General features: G+C 46.3%; 1 protein-coding gene across 1 annotated transcript in view; it reads left to right on the top strand.

The window, feature by feature from the left end:
* Positions 1-16,014, top strand: part of gucy1a1 (guanylate cyclase 1 soluble subunit alpha 1) — a 145,060-nt gene that overhangs the window by 99,586 nt on the left and 29,460 nt on the right. Inside the window, 2 exon segments of the mRNA XM_085963737.1 lie at positions 3,429-3,433; positions 11,245-11,399. Coding sequence (XP_085819863.1) covers positions 3,429-3,433; positions 11,245-11,399 — 160 coding nt within the window.

The following is a 16,014-nucleotide window of genomic DNA, read 5'->3' as shown; positions in this document are numbered from 1 at the left end:
TTCTGGTCATGGGTTGTTCTGCCGCAGCGATAATATTTTGCAAATCCCCGTGTCATTTCGTGGGTGCTGTATTCCTGTGGCTATTGCTGTATTTCCACACCTCCCCTTGCTGCTGCTTCGTACGATACTGCCACGCTGAAAGCCTTATCTAGCGTCAGCTCTTTCTCTGAGAGTAACCTCTTCTGGGTTCCTTCACTCAGCAGTCCACAGACAAATTTGTCCCGTAGGTTATCTGCCAGTCCTGCTCCGAACTGGCAGTGCTTTGATAGCTTGCGTAGTTCCGTAAAGTAATCAGCATTGCTCTCATCTTTATGCTGATTTCTCCTGTGGAATTTAAATCTTTCTGCTATCAGCAGCGGTGTAGGATTTAGGTGTTCCTGTAGGATATCAACAATTTTGTTAAAACTCTTCGCCATCGGTTTGGCTGGAGTAATCAGGTCCCGCAATAGGCCGTACGTTCTTGCGCCCATTAAGTTTAGCAGTACCGATGCCTTTTTCTCATCGGCTACTTTGTTTGCCTCGCAATATACCTCGACTCTTTCCACATACGTGGTCCAGTCTTCTATTGCATTGTCGAAGGCAGTGATGTTGCCAGTCTTCGGCATCTTGGAAATCTAAGATGGCGCCTTCTTCCCCGATTTAACAAAATGGCGCCTCCCGCGCTTTGCCTTCTTCCCCGCTGGATTAAGATGGTGCCTCCCGCGCTTTCTGTCTTCTCCGCTGTTGCTAGCGCTGTTGCTGACGTTTTATGCCTTGATGGCGACGCCCTATGGTCTTCGCGCACTTCCCCCGGCACTGCTGCTAACACCGCTCTCCGCGGTTCCCGTGGCAAACTGCAGCTCCTCGCGGCTTTCTGCGCGTTTAACTTTTATTATTTCCCCATCGTCGGAACAACCCTGCGGGACACTTGCCTCCCTCTTCTCGGGTCTGTACGCTGCCCGGCTTCGTAGCACCGGCCGCGCCCTGTGTGCTCCACCCTCTCTCTCTCTCCTCTTCCCGACAACGCTGCTCGGCCCCGTTGCAAAGCCACCCGCTCGAGCTCTAGACCGCCGCAGCCCAGGAAGGATCAGTGTACTACCTGCCACCAGCCCGATTAGCTGAAGCACCATAGACAGGATAACCAAGCCCCGCTCTCGACAGCCTCTCCTGCAAATCTTCAACTCCGCTGACTCAGAGGCGGATGCCCACGGTCTACGCCCGTTTCTTCTGTTTCTTTCTTCCTTCTGGCCTCGACCTCTGATAACTTCGCTTCAGGGATGGATCCCCATGAGGTGGTGCAGACTGTAGGTAAGTTCGTATCTGCTCGTCGCCAGTAATGGGGCAGAAATTCGGATCGGGGGCTTGCCGCGCGTGCAAGCCCCTGATCTGCACTTACCCGACGCGCCTGCTGTTCACCTCCAGGGATGCCTGGAATTCCTTTTTGAAAGAGAAGAATCCCGGGCAGCGTCTGATGTCACGCCGCCCAGGAGTGCAGCCAGCGCGAAGCCTGTAGCGTGCTGTGCAACTGAGACACGCCCCTTGAGGTCTCAGTTTAATAGGATACGCCCCCAATGTTTCTCACAACCTGCAAAGCATTTTTACATGCAGAGCAGCATTTCAGATAGGTTTTTGGTATTTTTATGAAGCTTTTGGTAACTTTTATAAACTTTTAAAAACGTTTACATTATTTTGAAGAATCTGAAGTAGTTTTTAACAGAATTAAAGCAATTTAAAGACTTTTAAAAGCCCTGAAAGAATTTTTTTCATTCCATTTATTTATTTAGCAACGTTGTCGTCATACGTGTCTTCACACTGTTCCCTTTGGGGAACTGTATGAAGTGGTGGAAGGATTTATGGCCGTGATTAACGCTCCTTCCGTGACCGTAACCATCTTTGTACCAGCCATTAGGGTGGTTAGTCCTATGGCGGGAGGGTTTTACGGGCTCCCACAAGCTATACGAGGAGGGGGGGCCACCCACACCCACGGACGCAAATATCCCACTGGATGTCAACCCAGAATTTAGAGCCGGAGCTCCGACTCCACTTGCCGGGACTGTCTGGAGCGGGGTTCAAAACCCTACCCCGTCTGGCCCAGCGGCGGGGATCCTACCACTACGCCAAAGGCCCACTCCGATTAGCAACGTGAAATGGCTGGAATGAGCACAATTCACGGCATTAAAAGAACTCACAATTGAACTGATGATGACCTCAGCAATCTCCTCAACGAGGTGGAGGCGCAGCGCCTGCTCATCATTGGTAATGAGAAGTCCAAGGCGCCGCAAAAAGGACAAATGATAGCTTGGTCTTTCAAGTGGCAGCATAGGGCTCCAGTCACGGGGAGGGAAAAGGTGCAGGAAACGTATGGGTGTCACCTTTTGCGCGGAGTGGGCCTTTTGCGTAGCGGTAAGCATCCCCGCCGCTGGGCCAGAAGGAGTAGGGTTTCGAACCCCGCTCCAGACAGTCCCGGCAAGTGGAGTCGGAGCTCCAACTATAAATTCTGGGTGGACATCCAGCGGGATACTTGCGTCCGCGGGTGTGGGTGCCCCCCCCCTCAGATGGGTTGTGGGAGCCCGTAAAACCCTCACGCCATAGGACTAACCACCCTAATGACTGGTATGAAGATGGTTATGGTCACGGAAGGAGCGTTAACGTGGCCAGAAATCCTTCCACCACTTCATACAGTTCCTGAAAGGGAACAGTGTGAGGATACGTACGACGATGACCTCTTGCGCAATGCACCTCCTTGGACCCTCAGTCGCAGATGCGAGGGGGCAAATCGTGCAATTGTTAAATTTTTCATTTTATTGACATGTAAAATGTTGGCCCAGTAATTCCGTTCCAAATGCATGAGTACGGTCGGGGTACTCACGCGTCTGGCCGGAGGAAATGCCGGTTTTCAGCATGCACAGCGCATGCGGGGAAAACCGACATTTCCTGTCCTCTGAACGAAGAGGTTCAGAGGCACAGCGCGTGCGACTGCACAGGCAGCACATGCGCAGTAAAATTCGCCGGTTTCATTCATGCTTTCAGTGAGGTTAAGTCCTTACAACTTACACATGAAAAAAGCATGAGTGCAGTTGCTCCAGATGCTGCGGAGGAAGATATATTTTATCGTGGAGCTTCTGAAAGGCAATATTTTTGTTTGGGAAAGGGAGGAAAGTTATTTTAAGAAATGCTGAGGTAAGTTTTAAAGTTTATTTTTGTTTTTTAAAACGGGTTTTCAGTACTGTAGGTAGAAGGAGCAATTGTGGCTATGTGAATTGAATTTGCTGTGTTTATTAAATGTGAAAATGACTCCAACATTTTTAAGAAAGAAACTTTTCATCAGTAATATATTCTTTTAAGTAATTATGTATGTATGTCTGTATATATTCCTTTGCGTACATGTATGTATGTATATATTCCTTTACTTATGTGTATGAATGTATGTATTTAATTATGACTTTCAGAGAAAGTAACTTATTGGAAAATCATACTGAAAACCGGCATTTCCTCCGGCCAGACGCGTGAGTACCCCGACCGTACTCACACGTTTGGAACGGAATTACTGGGCCATTATGTCCGTGTATAATTGAGACACGGACTGCAGGAGTTGTTTATAACAGGTCTTTACTGAATGGAGGCAACCTGGAACTACTATGCAAATGTTACTACACAGGCTTATATACAGGGGTGGTCACTACTGGTACTGCAGTATACAGGGGCTGCAGAATATAGTTCCTTCTGCAAAGTACATACACTACAATCTTTTGTTTCTTAACTTGTCCCATTACCATCTCCTATTGCCTTGCACCGTCGTCCCTTTTGTCTTTTAATCTCTCCTGCCTTCCAGCCTATCACAGACCTTCCCTTTCTTCTTTCCTCTCCTCCCCCCTTTCCCTGCCTCTGTACTTGCTTAAAGATCTGTTACTTCACCCAGAGAGTGGTGAACCTGTGGAATTCACTACCACAGAAGGCAGTTGAGGCCAACTTATTAAATATATTCAAGAAGGAGTTAGATATATTTCTTAAGGCTAAAGGGATCAAGGGATATGGGGAGAAGGCAGGGACAGGGTGCTGAATTTGGATGATCAGCCATGATCTCATTGAATGGCGGAACAAGCTTGAGGGGCCGAATGGCCTACTCCTGCTCCTATCTTCTATGTTTCTATGTTTGCCAGTTCTGACAAAGGGTCATCGACCTGAAACGTTGACTCTGTTTCTCTCTCCACGATGCTGTCTGACCTGCTGAGTGTTTCTAGCTTTTTCTGTTGTTTCAGATTTCCAGCATCTGCAGTATTTTGCTATTGTGATAGAGGTCCCTTTGTTACTGATATATATCTGGGGGGAGAGCTCAACATCCACAGAAAAATGTGAGGACTGACATTAATAATCAATACGATTATAATATATTGCAGACCTGAAAGGAAGTCATCAGACAACTCTGCTCCTGTGCCTGATCTGAAAAAATGATTTGTGCACTTACGCTTTTTCACAAAAATAGCTGTGTGTAATGATTTCTATTTCCAGTACAAGAAAATAAACCACTTGACATGGTCCAAAGACCAGTAATTTCTGTTGCCAATAAAGAAAGACAAATAATTAATGCCATCATCTAACATTTCTCTGTCATTTTAACAGAGGCTATAATGCATTGATAAGTTATAGCCTCATGTGTTTTAAGGTTTTAAAATGAGAAATGCACAGCAGGCTGATGAGCATAAAAAAGAGAAAAAAAATCATTAACATTTGGGTTGACCTCAAAACCTTCTTTTCAAACAAGGTTATGCCTCCTAATTTCTGCCTCCATGGTTCAGCGTCCATTACCTCGTCTATTCGTTATGTTTTCTCCTCCCTCTGTAACATAGAAACATAGAAAATAGGAGCAGGAGTAGGCCATTCGGCCCCTTGAGCCTGCTCCGCCATTCAATGAAATCACGGCTGATCATCCAAATTCAGTACCCTGTCCCTGCCTTCTCCCCATATCTCTTGATCCCTTTAGCCTTAAAAAATATATCTAACTCCATCTTGAATATATTTAATGAATTGGCCTCCACTGCCTTCTGTGGTAGAGAATTCCACAGGTTCACCACTCTCTGAGTGAAGTAATTCCTCCTCATTTCTGTCCTAAATGGCTTTCCCCTTATCCTTAGACTATGACCCCTGGGTCTGGACTCCCCAGCCATCGGGAACATCCTTCCTGCATCTAATCTGTCTAGTCCTGTTAGAATTTTATAAGTTTCAATGAGATCCCCTCTCATTCTTCTAAACTCCAGCGAGTATAAGCCCAATCGACCCAATCTCTCCTCATACGTCATTCCTGCCATCCCAGGTATCAGTCTGGTGAATCTTCGCTGCACTCCCTCCATGGCAAGAACATCTTTCCTCAGATAAGGCGACCAAAACTGCACACAATACTCAAGATGTGGTCTCACCAAGGCCTTGTACAACTGCAGCAAGACATCCTTGTTCCTGTACTCGAACCCTCTCGCTACGAAGGCCAACATACCATTTGCCTTCTTAACCGCCTGCTTACCTTCAGCGACTGGTGCACAAGGACACCCAGGTCTCATAGAAACATAGAGATAGGAACAGGAGTAGGCCATTCGGCCCTTCGAGCCTGCTCCGCCATTCAATGAGATCATGGCTGATCTTCGTCTGAGATCTTAGCTGATCTTACCAGTTCAGTACCCCGTCCCCGCCTTTTCTCCGTAACCCTTAATCCCCTTAGCCTTCAGAAATATATCCAATTCTCTCTTGAAAATATTTATTGAATTAGCCTTCACAGCCCTCTGTGGCAGGGAATTCCACAGGCTCACCACTCTTTGAGTGAAGAAATTCTTCCTCATCTCTGTTTTAAATGATTTGCCCGCTATTTTTAGACTGTGGCCCCTGGTTCTGTGCTCCCCTGCCATTGGAAACATTCTCTCTGAATTCAGCCTGTCCAGGCCTGCCATAATTTTATATGTTTCGATGAGATCCCCTCTCAATCTTCTAAACTCCAGTGAGTACAAGCCCAAACTATTTAATCTCTCTTCGTAGGTCATTCCCGCCATTCCAGGTATCAGCCTGGTGAATCGCCGTTGCACTCTTTCCATGGCAAGAACATCCTTCCGCAGATGGGGCGACCAAAACTGTACACAATACTCCAGATGCGGTCTCACCAGTACCTTGTACAGCTGTAGTAAGGTATCCCTATTCCTATACTCGAACCCCCTTGATATGAAGGCCAACATACCATTTGCCTTCTTAATCGCCTGTTGCACCTGCATGCTCTCCTTCAGTGACTGGTGCACAAGAACACCCAGGTCCCTCTGCACTTCCCCATCTCACAATCTATTGCCATTTAGATAATAATCTACCCTCCTGTTTTTACCCCCAAAGTGGATAACCTCGCATTTATCCACATTATAGTGCATCTGCCACGTATCCGCCCATTCCCCCAACCTGTCCAAATCGCACTGTAGCCTCCTGACATCCTCATCAGAGCCCACCCCTCCTCCTAGTTTAGTGTCGTCAGCGAATTTGGAAATATTGCATCCAATTCCCTGATCCAGATCATTTATATATATTGTGAACAGCTGGGGTCCCAGGACAGATCCTTGCGGCACCCCGCTGGTCACTGCCTGCCACTCCGAAAACGAGCCGTTTATTCCAACTCTCTGTTTTCTATCCGCCAGCCAGTTCTCTATCCACGTTAATACTTTGCCCCCAATCCCATGAGCCTTAATTTTGCATGATAATCTTTTGTGTGGAACCTTATCGAAGGCTTTCTGGAAGTCAAGGTACACCACATCCACTGGCTCTCCCCCATCTATTTTACCAGTTACTTCCTCAAAAAATTCCAGCAGATTAGTCAAACACGATTTACCCTTTGTAAATCCATGTTGACTCTGTCCGATCCTTTCCCCATTTGTCAAGTGCTCCGCTATTTTATCCTTAATAATGGACTCTAGCATTTTGCCCACAACCGATGTAAGGCTTACTGGTCTATAATTCCCTGCTTTCTCTCTACCCCCCTTTTTAAATATTGGGGTAACATTAGCTACCCTCCAATCCACGGGTACTGTTCCCGAGTCAATGGAGTTCCGGAAGATGATCCTTAGAGCATCTGCTATCTCCAGGGCCACCTCCTTAAGTACCCTAGGATGTAGTTTATCAGGCCCCGGGGATTTGTCGGCCTTCAGTCCCCTCAACTTACCCAACACCATATCCCTAGAGATACTAATTTCTGTCAGCTCCTCCCTCTCATTAGTCCCTATGTTTGCCGATATTCCTGGGAGGTTATTTGTGTCCTCCTTTGTGAATACAGAACCAAAGTATGAGTTTAATTGGTCTGCCATTTCCTTATTCTCCATTATATATTCTCCCGAATCGGACTGCAAAGGACCGACTTGGGATTTTACCAGTCTTTTCCTCCTGATATACCGATAAAAGCTTTTGCAGTCTGTCTTTATGTTTGCTGCAAGTTTACTTTCGTATTCTATTTTCCCCTTCCTGATTAATCCCTTTGTCCTCTTTTGCTGTATCCTGTACTGCCCCCAATCTTCCGGTCTGGTGCTTTTTTTTGCCAGTTGATATGCCCTTTTTTTTGATTTTATGCTGTCCCTAATTTCCCTCGTTATCCACGGTTGAGCCACCTCGTTGCACTTTCCCTTCTCCCAATCTATTGCCATTCAGATAATAATCTGCCTTCCTGTTTTTGCCACCAAAGTGGATAACCTCACATTTATCCACATTATACTGCATCTGCCATGCTTCTGCCCAATCATCCAATCTGTCCAAATCATACTGGAGTTTCTCGGCATCCTCCTCACAGCACACACGCCCACCCAGCTTTGTGTCATCTGCAAATTTGGAGATATTACATCTAATTCCCTCATCTAGATCATTTATATATATTGTGAATAGCTGGGGTCCTAGGACCGATCCCTGCAGTACCCCACTAGTCACTGCCTGCCACTCGGAAGAAGACCTGTTTATTCCAACACTTTGCTTCCTGTCTGCCAACCAGTTCTCTATCCAAGTCAGTACCTGGCCCCCAATCCCATGTGCCTTAACTTTACATGCTAATCTCTTATGCGGGAACTTATCGAAAGCCTTCTGAAAGTCCAAATACACCACAACCACTGGTTCTCCCTTATCTATTCTACCAGTTACATCCTCAAAAACTTCCAGTAGATTAGTCAAGCACGATTTATCTTTTGTAAATCCATGTTGAATTTGTCCGATCCTGTCACTGTTTTTCAAGTGCTCTGCTATTACATCTTTTATAATGGACTCTCGCATTTTCCCCACTACCGATGAGTTTTCTCTCTACCACCTTTTTTGAATAGTGGGGTAACATTAGCTACCCTCCAATCCATGGGAACTGTTCCAGAGTCTATCGAATTTTGGAAGATGACCAGCAATGCATCTACTTCCTTAAGTACCCTAGGATGTAGATTATCAGGCCCTGGGGATTTATCGGCCTTCAATCTCGTCAATTTCCCTAACACCATTTCCCTACAAATACTGATTTCTTTCAGTTCCTCCCTCTCATTAGACCCTATGTTCCCCAACATCTCTGGGAGGTTATTTGTGTCCTCCTTTGTGAAGACAGAACCAAAGTATGTATTTAATTGGTCAGCCATTTCTTTGTTCCCCATTATAAATTCCCCTGATTCTGACTGCAAGGGACCTACGCTTGACTTCATCAATCTTTTTCTCTTCACATATCTATAAAAGCTTTTACAGTCAGTTTTTATGTTCTCTACAAGCTTACTCTCATACTCTATTTTCCCCCTCTTAATTAATCCCTTTGTCCTCCTTTGCTGAATCCTAAACTGCTCCCAATCCTCAGGTTTACTGCTTTTTCTGGCCAATCTATATGTCCTCTCCTTGGATCTTATGCTATCCCTAATTTCCCTTGTTAGCCACGGTTGAGTCACCTTTTTTGTTTTATTTTTACGCCATACAGGGATGAACAAATTCTGTAGTTCATCCATGCGATCTTTGAATGTTTGCCATTGCCTATCCACCATCAACCCTTTGAGTAACATTCCCCAATCAATCCTACCCAACTCGTGCCCCATACCATCATAGTTTCCTTTATTTAAATTCAGGACCCTAGTCTCCGAGTCAACTACTTCACTCTCCATCTTAATGAAGAATTCTATCATATTTTCTATGCTAAAGGGGCTCTATAAGTGTAAGTTGTTGCTGTTGATGATAAAGAAAAGACACTAATGAACTTAGTGGAATATAGTGGAAGCTGCTGAATGGGAGCATCCCTATGGAAAGTTGGATATTGCCTTTATTCCCGTCATTCCTATTGAATAGTTACTAAGGACTGTCTAATGAATGGATCTGTTGAGCAATAACTAAAGAATGGATCTGTCCATAACCATATTTATCTTCCTATGGGGAAAATAAATATTGCTGTAAAAAAGCACTCATAAAAGTGATCTTACACTTTAAAAAGAATTGATGAGTTTATTGGGTGAATTCATAAAATCATACAACACAAAAGGAGGCCATTTAGCCCAACATGCCTGAGCTGGCTCTCTGAAAATGCTACCAATTAGTCCCACTCCCTTGCTCTTTCTCCATGGCCCTGAAAATTTGTCCATTTTAAGTATGTATCCAATTCCCTTTTAAAAGTTACTATTAAATCTGCTTCCATCACCCTTTCGGGCAATGCATTCCAGATCGCTGAATAAAATACATTCTCCTCCACTCCCCCCTGGCTTTTTTGGCAATTATCTTAACTCTGTGTCACACAGAATCACAGAAACCCCACAGTGCAGATAGAGGCCATTTCGGCCCATCGAGCCTGCACCGACACATATCCCACCCGATCCCTGTAACCCCTACACCAACACATATCCCACCCTATCCCCGTAACCCCACGCATTTAATCCCCCTAACACTAAGGGTCAATTTATCATAGCCAATCAACCTAACCCGCACATCTTTGGACTGTGGGAGGAAACCGGAGCACCCGGAGGAAACCCACGCAAACACGGGGAGAATGTGCAAACTCCACACAGACAGTCACCCGAGGCCGGATTCGAACCCGGGTCCCTGGCGCTGTGAGGCAACAGTGCTAACCACTATGCCACCGTGTCCTCTGGGTACTGACCCTCCTGCCAGTGGAAACAGTTTCTCAATATCAAAACCTCTCATAATTTTGAGCACCTCTATTAAATATCCTCTTAACTGTCTTTGCTCTAAGAAAAAAAGAAAGGCTTGCATTTATATAGCACCTTTCATCACAAAGGATGTCCCATAGTGCTTTACAGCCAATGATGTCACGAAGTGTTGTCCGTGTTGTAATGTAGGAAACGCGGCAATCTACTCACAGCAAATAATGGCCAGTTAATCTGCTTTTAGTGGTGTTGGAGAGCAATCCCAGCTTCTCTAGTTTCTCCACATAACTGAAGGCTCTCATTACTTGTACCATTCTAGTAAATCTCCTCTGCACCCTCTCCAAGTGTGGTGCCCAGAAATGGACACAATGCTCTAGCTGAGATCTAACTAGTGATTTATTTGCAGGGGCACTCATCAGCAGCCCTTTAACTGGTTTTATCACTGAAAAGTGTCAAAGATTTACAGGTTGCACCCATGAATAATCATAGAATCTTACAGCACAGAAGGAGGCAATTCGGCCCGTCGTGCCTGTGAAAGAGGTATCCAATTTAGTCCCACACCCCAGCTTTTTCCCCATCACCCTACAAATTAGTTCTCTTCAAGTACATGTCACGTGGCCTTTTGAAAGGTCCTATGGAATCTGATTCCACCACCCATTCAAGGAGTGCATTCCAGATCTTAATAATCCTCTGTGTGAAAATGTTTTTCCTCATTTCCCCTCTAATTCTTTTGGCAATGATTTTAAATCTCTGGTTACCAACCCACTTACCAGAGGAAACAGTTTCAAACATAATTTTGAATACCTCCATTAGGTCACCCCTTCTCTGCTCTAAGGAGAACAATCCCAGCTTCCCCAATCTCTCCACGTAACTGAAGTCCCTCATCCCTGGTATCATAAATAGTACCGTATCAAAAAAAATTGTTCCTCTCTCACGTCCCCGCTGATTTTGTAGCAGTGAAGGCCATTTGCAAACTTATTCATGGACCAACAAGCCGTAGTGTTGATATTTGATTGACTCTGTATTTATCAAACCTACAATAAATAGTTGATTTAATGTCATTTTGGCAGATGATGTACATTTGTACCAGTCAGGATGTGAGACAATGTTAAGGAAAATGTTCTGAAATGTATTCTTTTTAATTGTCTTTCCTTAGCTGCGGATTGGGCTCCATCCTGGTGCTGTTCTTGCTGGTATGGTTGGCATTAAAATGCTACGATACTGTTTATTTGGAAACAATGTTACTCTTGCAAATAAGTTTGAGTCAACCAGCTTCCCAAGGAAAATAAATGTCAGTCCAACGACTTACATGTAAGTTGATTGTTAAACACACATACTTATTTATTATATTTGCTTGTTAACTTTATGACCATTTGTAACTTTAATTGTGCAGTACATTTTGATATAGAACACATAGGCATTACATTTTGGTAAGAAAAATAAAATCACATATTACTTGGACAGTAAGAATCTAAATGGGGTAGAGGAACAAAGAGACCTGGGAGTACAAATATACAAATCACTAAAAGTAGTGACACGGGATAATAAGGCCATAAAAAAAAGCAAACCAAGCACCAGCATTTATTTCTAGAATAGAGTTGAAAAATAGGGAAGTTATGCTAAACTTGTATCGAACCTTGGTTAGACCACAGTTGGGCTGGAATTTTCTGTACCTGGACGGGTTAGGGTGCAGGCAGGTCTTCATTCGTGACCCTATTCTTCATTCCTTCCCGCTCCTGAGATTGACTTTCCGTTAATGGTGCCTATTAAAGCAGGCCTGCGCGTTACCCGGCCCTATTAAATGGTGCGGTCTGATGATGTCATCGATGATGCGTTTTCAGCTGGGATATTTAAAGGAGCTGTGGCCACATTGCATTTGAAGGTTTATCTAGGAGTGGGCAGTCACTGCACTGGAGATTTTGATTGTTCCAAACACTTGGAGACATGACTGCACAAAAGCAGATGGCTGCACCCAGGTTCTCCGATGACTCCCTCCATATGCTTGTGGAGGGAGTCAGAGCATGCAGGGAGGTCTTCTTCCCTTCCAATGGGCGGAAGAGACCTCCCCAGCAGACCAAAGGAGTTTGGCTCCAAATAGCAGAGGAGGTGAACAGCAGAGATGTTGTGAGGAGGACCTGGGTGCTGTGCTGGAATCGCTTCAATTATCTCATTAGATCAGGAAGACCAGGACCTCAAACCCGGCACCAAGCTCATGGTCTACAGAGCAGTAGTAATACCCACCCTCCTGTATGCCTCAGAGACATGGACCATGTACATTAGGACCATGTACTGGAGAGGTACGACCAATGCTACCTCCGCAAGATCCTGCAAATCCATTGGCAGGATAGGCGCACCAACATCAGTGTTCTTGCTCAGGCCAACATCCCCAGCATCGAAGCTTTGACCACGCTCGATCAGCTCCGATGGACAGGTCACATCGTCCGCATGCCCGATATGAGACTCCCTAAACAAGCGCTCTACTCAGAGCTCCGACACGGCAAGAGAGTCCCAGGTTGTTGTGTATGTACCTTTAAGAGAATAACTGGTCTCAGACTGCAGTACCGGCAGTGACCACCCCTGTATAAACAGCGCTAGTGAGCCTCTGTAGTTTCAGTTTCCCGATTGACTTCAATCAGTAAAGACTTGTTTTGTTCAACTCCTGCTGTCCGTGTCTCAATCATTCATGGACATAATACAGGTGGGCAGAGGAAACGCTTCAAGGACACCCTCAAAGCCTCCTTGAAAAAGTGCAACATCCCCACCGACACCTGGGAATCCCTGGCCCAAGACTGTACAAATTGGAGGAGAAGCATCCGGGAAGGCGCCGAACACCTCGAGTCTCTTCGCCGGGAGCAAGCGGAAGCCAAGCGCAAACAGCGGAAGGAGCGCACGTCAACCCAAGCACCCCACCCACAGCCCCCTTCAACCACCGTCTGCCCCAGAGACTGTAGGTCCCGCATTGGGCTCATCGGTCACCTGAGAACTCATTTTTAATGGGGAAGCAAGTCATCTTCAGTTCCGAGGGACTGCCTAAGAAGTAAGAAGAGATCAGGAAAGGTGAGTACAAAGCCACACTCAACTTCATCCTGCTGTGCCTCTCCCAATCACTGCCTTCCTGACCCTACTCCTGCACATCCTGATACAAACATACCTTGCATGTCCACCCATCCCTCTCTCTCTATCTACATTATCACATCCCCATCTGACTAACCACCCCTCATACTCACCCTCATCCGAATGCAATCATACCAACTAACTACACACAAGGAGGCCACTTGGCATTGCCACCCCACTCCATCATAGTCTCCCTCTACAGATGTAACCTGTCCATTCCTTACACTCAATCCATCACTCTCATTTACCTTCTCTTCCTCCCCTCCTTGCAGGAAAAGAGAGCCCAAAATAAGAGAGAGAGGGAGAGCACCAGAGGAGGCTGCCTTCGAAGTGTCTGGAGTCGCTGGAGGTGAGAGATGGAGAGAGGGGGAAATCTCAGCAACCTGGTGACAGAATTACATCTCATACAGCAACATGGCATACAACAGTCACTCATATGGGGACTGATGTCAGCAGCCAGTGAATGTTCATCATGTGCATAATGATATCTGTACCCATTCTTGATATGACTTATCTAACTCATCTCTTTACTTTCCCAGAGAAGCACCCCGCCCCCCACCCCACACTGTCCTGGAGGAAGAACAAGACGACTCCTCAGAGGAGCCTCCAGCCTCTGAGGACGCACCGTCACCAGACTGAAGCGCACCCAGCAGCAGCGCAGATACGCACACCTCGGTGGGCGCAACGCGAGATAGAGGAGTGTTGTCACCTGGTGTCTTATAACTCACAAGTGAGCAAGAGCAGATGGTGGAGACAGGGACAGCAGTGGAGGCTCCTTGCTGGAGGGCACAGGACGCTCCCAGCTCTGCTCAACTGCATGCAGACACTGAGCCTCGGGAGCCATCCAGAAAGAGAGCGATGCTGGAGGTGCAGCAAGAAGTGCAGGGGGCTCTGACAGGTTTTGCGACCGCGATGTCTGCAAATATACAGAGAATGGAGGAGTCCATCTCCAACATGAGCATCACCATGTCGCAGGTGATGTCAACTGTAGGCTCTTCCATGGCAAGGATGGCCACCTGCATAGAGCAGCTAATGCGCGACTCACAGAAGCACATACTATCTATGGAGAATAGATGATGATCTATGGAGAATAGATGGCAGATGCTCATAGACCTCCTCTCTAGGAGGGATGTCAGTGTAGAGCTGGGTGGCCCATGAGAGGGCTGACAGTGAGAGGGGACATGGAAGTGTGGGCTCCTCTCAAAGCGCTCACACTTCTCCCCCGTTGCCACCCCCCTCCCCCAGTCAGAGCCCCAGATGGTTCCTGGGTCAGCGATGGCCGAGTCTGCCCCTGTACAGTGACAGGAGGAGCAGACTTTGGTGGGGTCATCACAGGCTCTAAAACCTAGAGGATGTCTGACAAAAGTGTCTATGAAGTCGCAGCAGGGAAGTGAGCAGGCTGCCTCTACCTCTGCTGAAGCCACCACGTAGAAGCACGTGTAAGAGAAAGATGACTCACAAGTAGATGCACAAGGGTAGCCACTTGGATGCTTTAATAAATGTTTCTGTAAAGTTTCCGTTACTGTGATGTCACGCATAAAAATATTTATTTTCACCACTTTCCAGTCATGGACAAATTTGTGTGCAACATTGGAAGTGGCTTAGTGCGTTGGAGTGAATGGTGAGACGTAACGTTACCTCGAGCAATGGTGGTCAGTGTGAAAGGAATGGCTTGGTCATTGTAGGGATGCTTTATGGTGTTGCTGTGGGGTGGTGCCAACCTGGCGCAGCATGTGGCAGCCATATGGGTGTACTGCGTAAAGTTAAGTAAATCTGGCCATGATGAGCCCAACCCTGGCCTCCCAGGCAGCAATCTGCTTGGGTGCTGGTGGGATCTGGACCACAGGTTCCTCCTGTTCCTCCTCCTCCTCATCCAGCTGATGCTCCTCCGCCTCCTCCTCCTCTGAAGATGCTGTGCACTCAGAGCCAGTGCTAATCATCGCTGCTGTGCTATGTTGTGCAGGGCACAGCAGATCATGACAATTCTGGAGACCCTGGCAGGTGCGTACTGAAGGGCTCCTCCAGATCTGTCAAGGCATCTGAAGCGCATTTTCAGCATGCCTATTGTCTGCTGTATGACACATCTGGTGGAAATGTGACTTTCATTATATCTCTCCTCGGCCTCAGTACTTAACCTCCTCAAGTGAGTCATGAGCCACATTTTCAGTAGATAGCCCTTGTCTCCAAGCAGCCAGCCAGAAAGGCTGTTTGGAGGAGCGAAGAGCTGAGGGAGGGTGGACTGGTGCAGGAAGGCAGGCAGGAAGGGAGGGGAGGTGGGGTGGCTATGTTAATAAAGGAAGGAATAACTATAATACAGAGAAATGATATTGGGTCAAAGAAGCAGGATAGTGAAATAGTTTGGGTAGAGATAAGGAATAATAAGGGGAAAAAAACACTAGTGGGCGTAGTCTATAGGCCTCCGAACAGTTGCAACTCTGTTGGATGGAGTATTAATCAGGAAATAGTTGAGGCTTGTAATAAGGGAACAGCTATAATTATGGGGGATTTTAACGATCATATTAATTGGACAAATCAAACTGGGCAGAGCAGCCTTCAGGATGAGTTCATTGAGTGTATTAGGGATGGGTTTCTTGAGCAGTATGTAACTGAACCGACCAGGGGGCAAGCAACCTTAGATTTGGTCCTGTGTAATGAGACAGGATTAATTAAAGATGTCCTAGTAAAGGATCCCCTTGGAATGAGTGACCATAACATGGTTGAATTCCATATTCAAGTAGAGGGTGAGAAGGTTGGATGTCAAACAAGCGTGCTGAGCTTGAATAAAGGAGACTATGAAGGTATGAGAGTGGAA

Source organism: Somniosus microcephalus, chromosome 2, assembly GCF_052327205.1.
Source record: "Somniosus microcephalus isolate GS21.2 chromosome 2, FLI_Smic_1.0, whole genome shotgun sequence".
Taxonomy (NCBI): Eukaryota; Metazoa; Chordata; class Chondrichthyes; order Squaliformes; family Somniosidae; genus Somniosus; species Somniosus microcephalus.
Note: the sequence above shows the minus strand (reverse complement) of the source record. Positions and strands in the feature narration are given on the sequence as shown.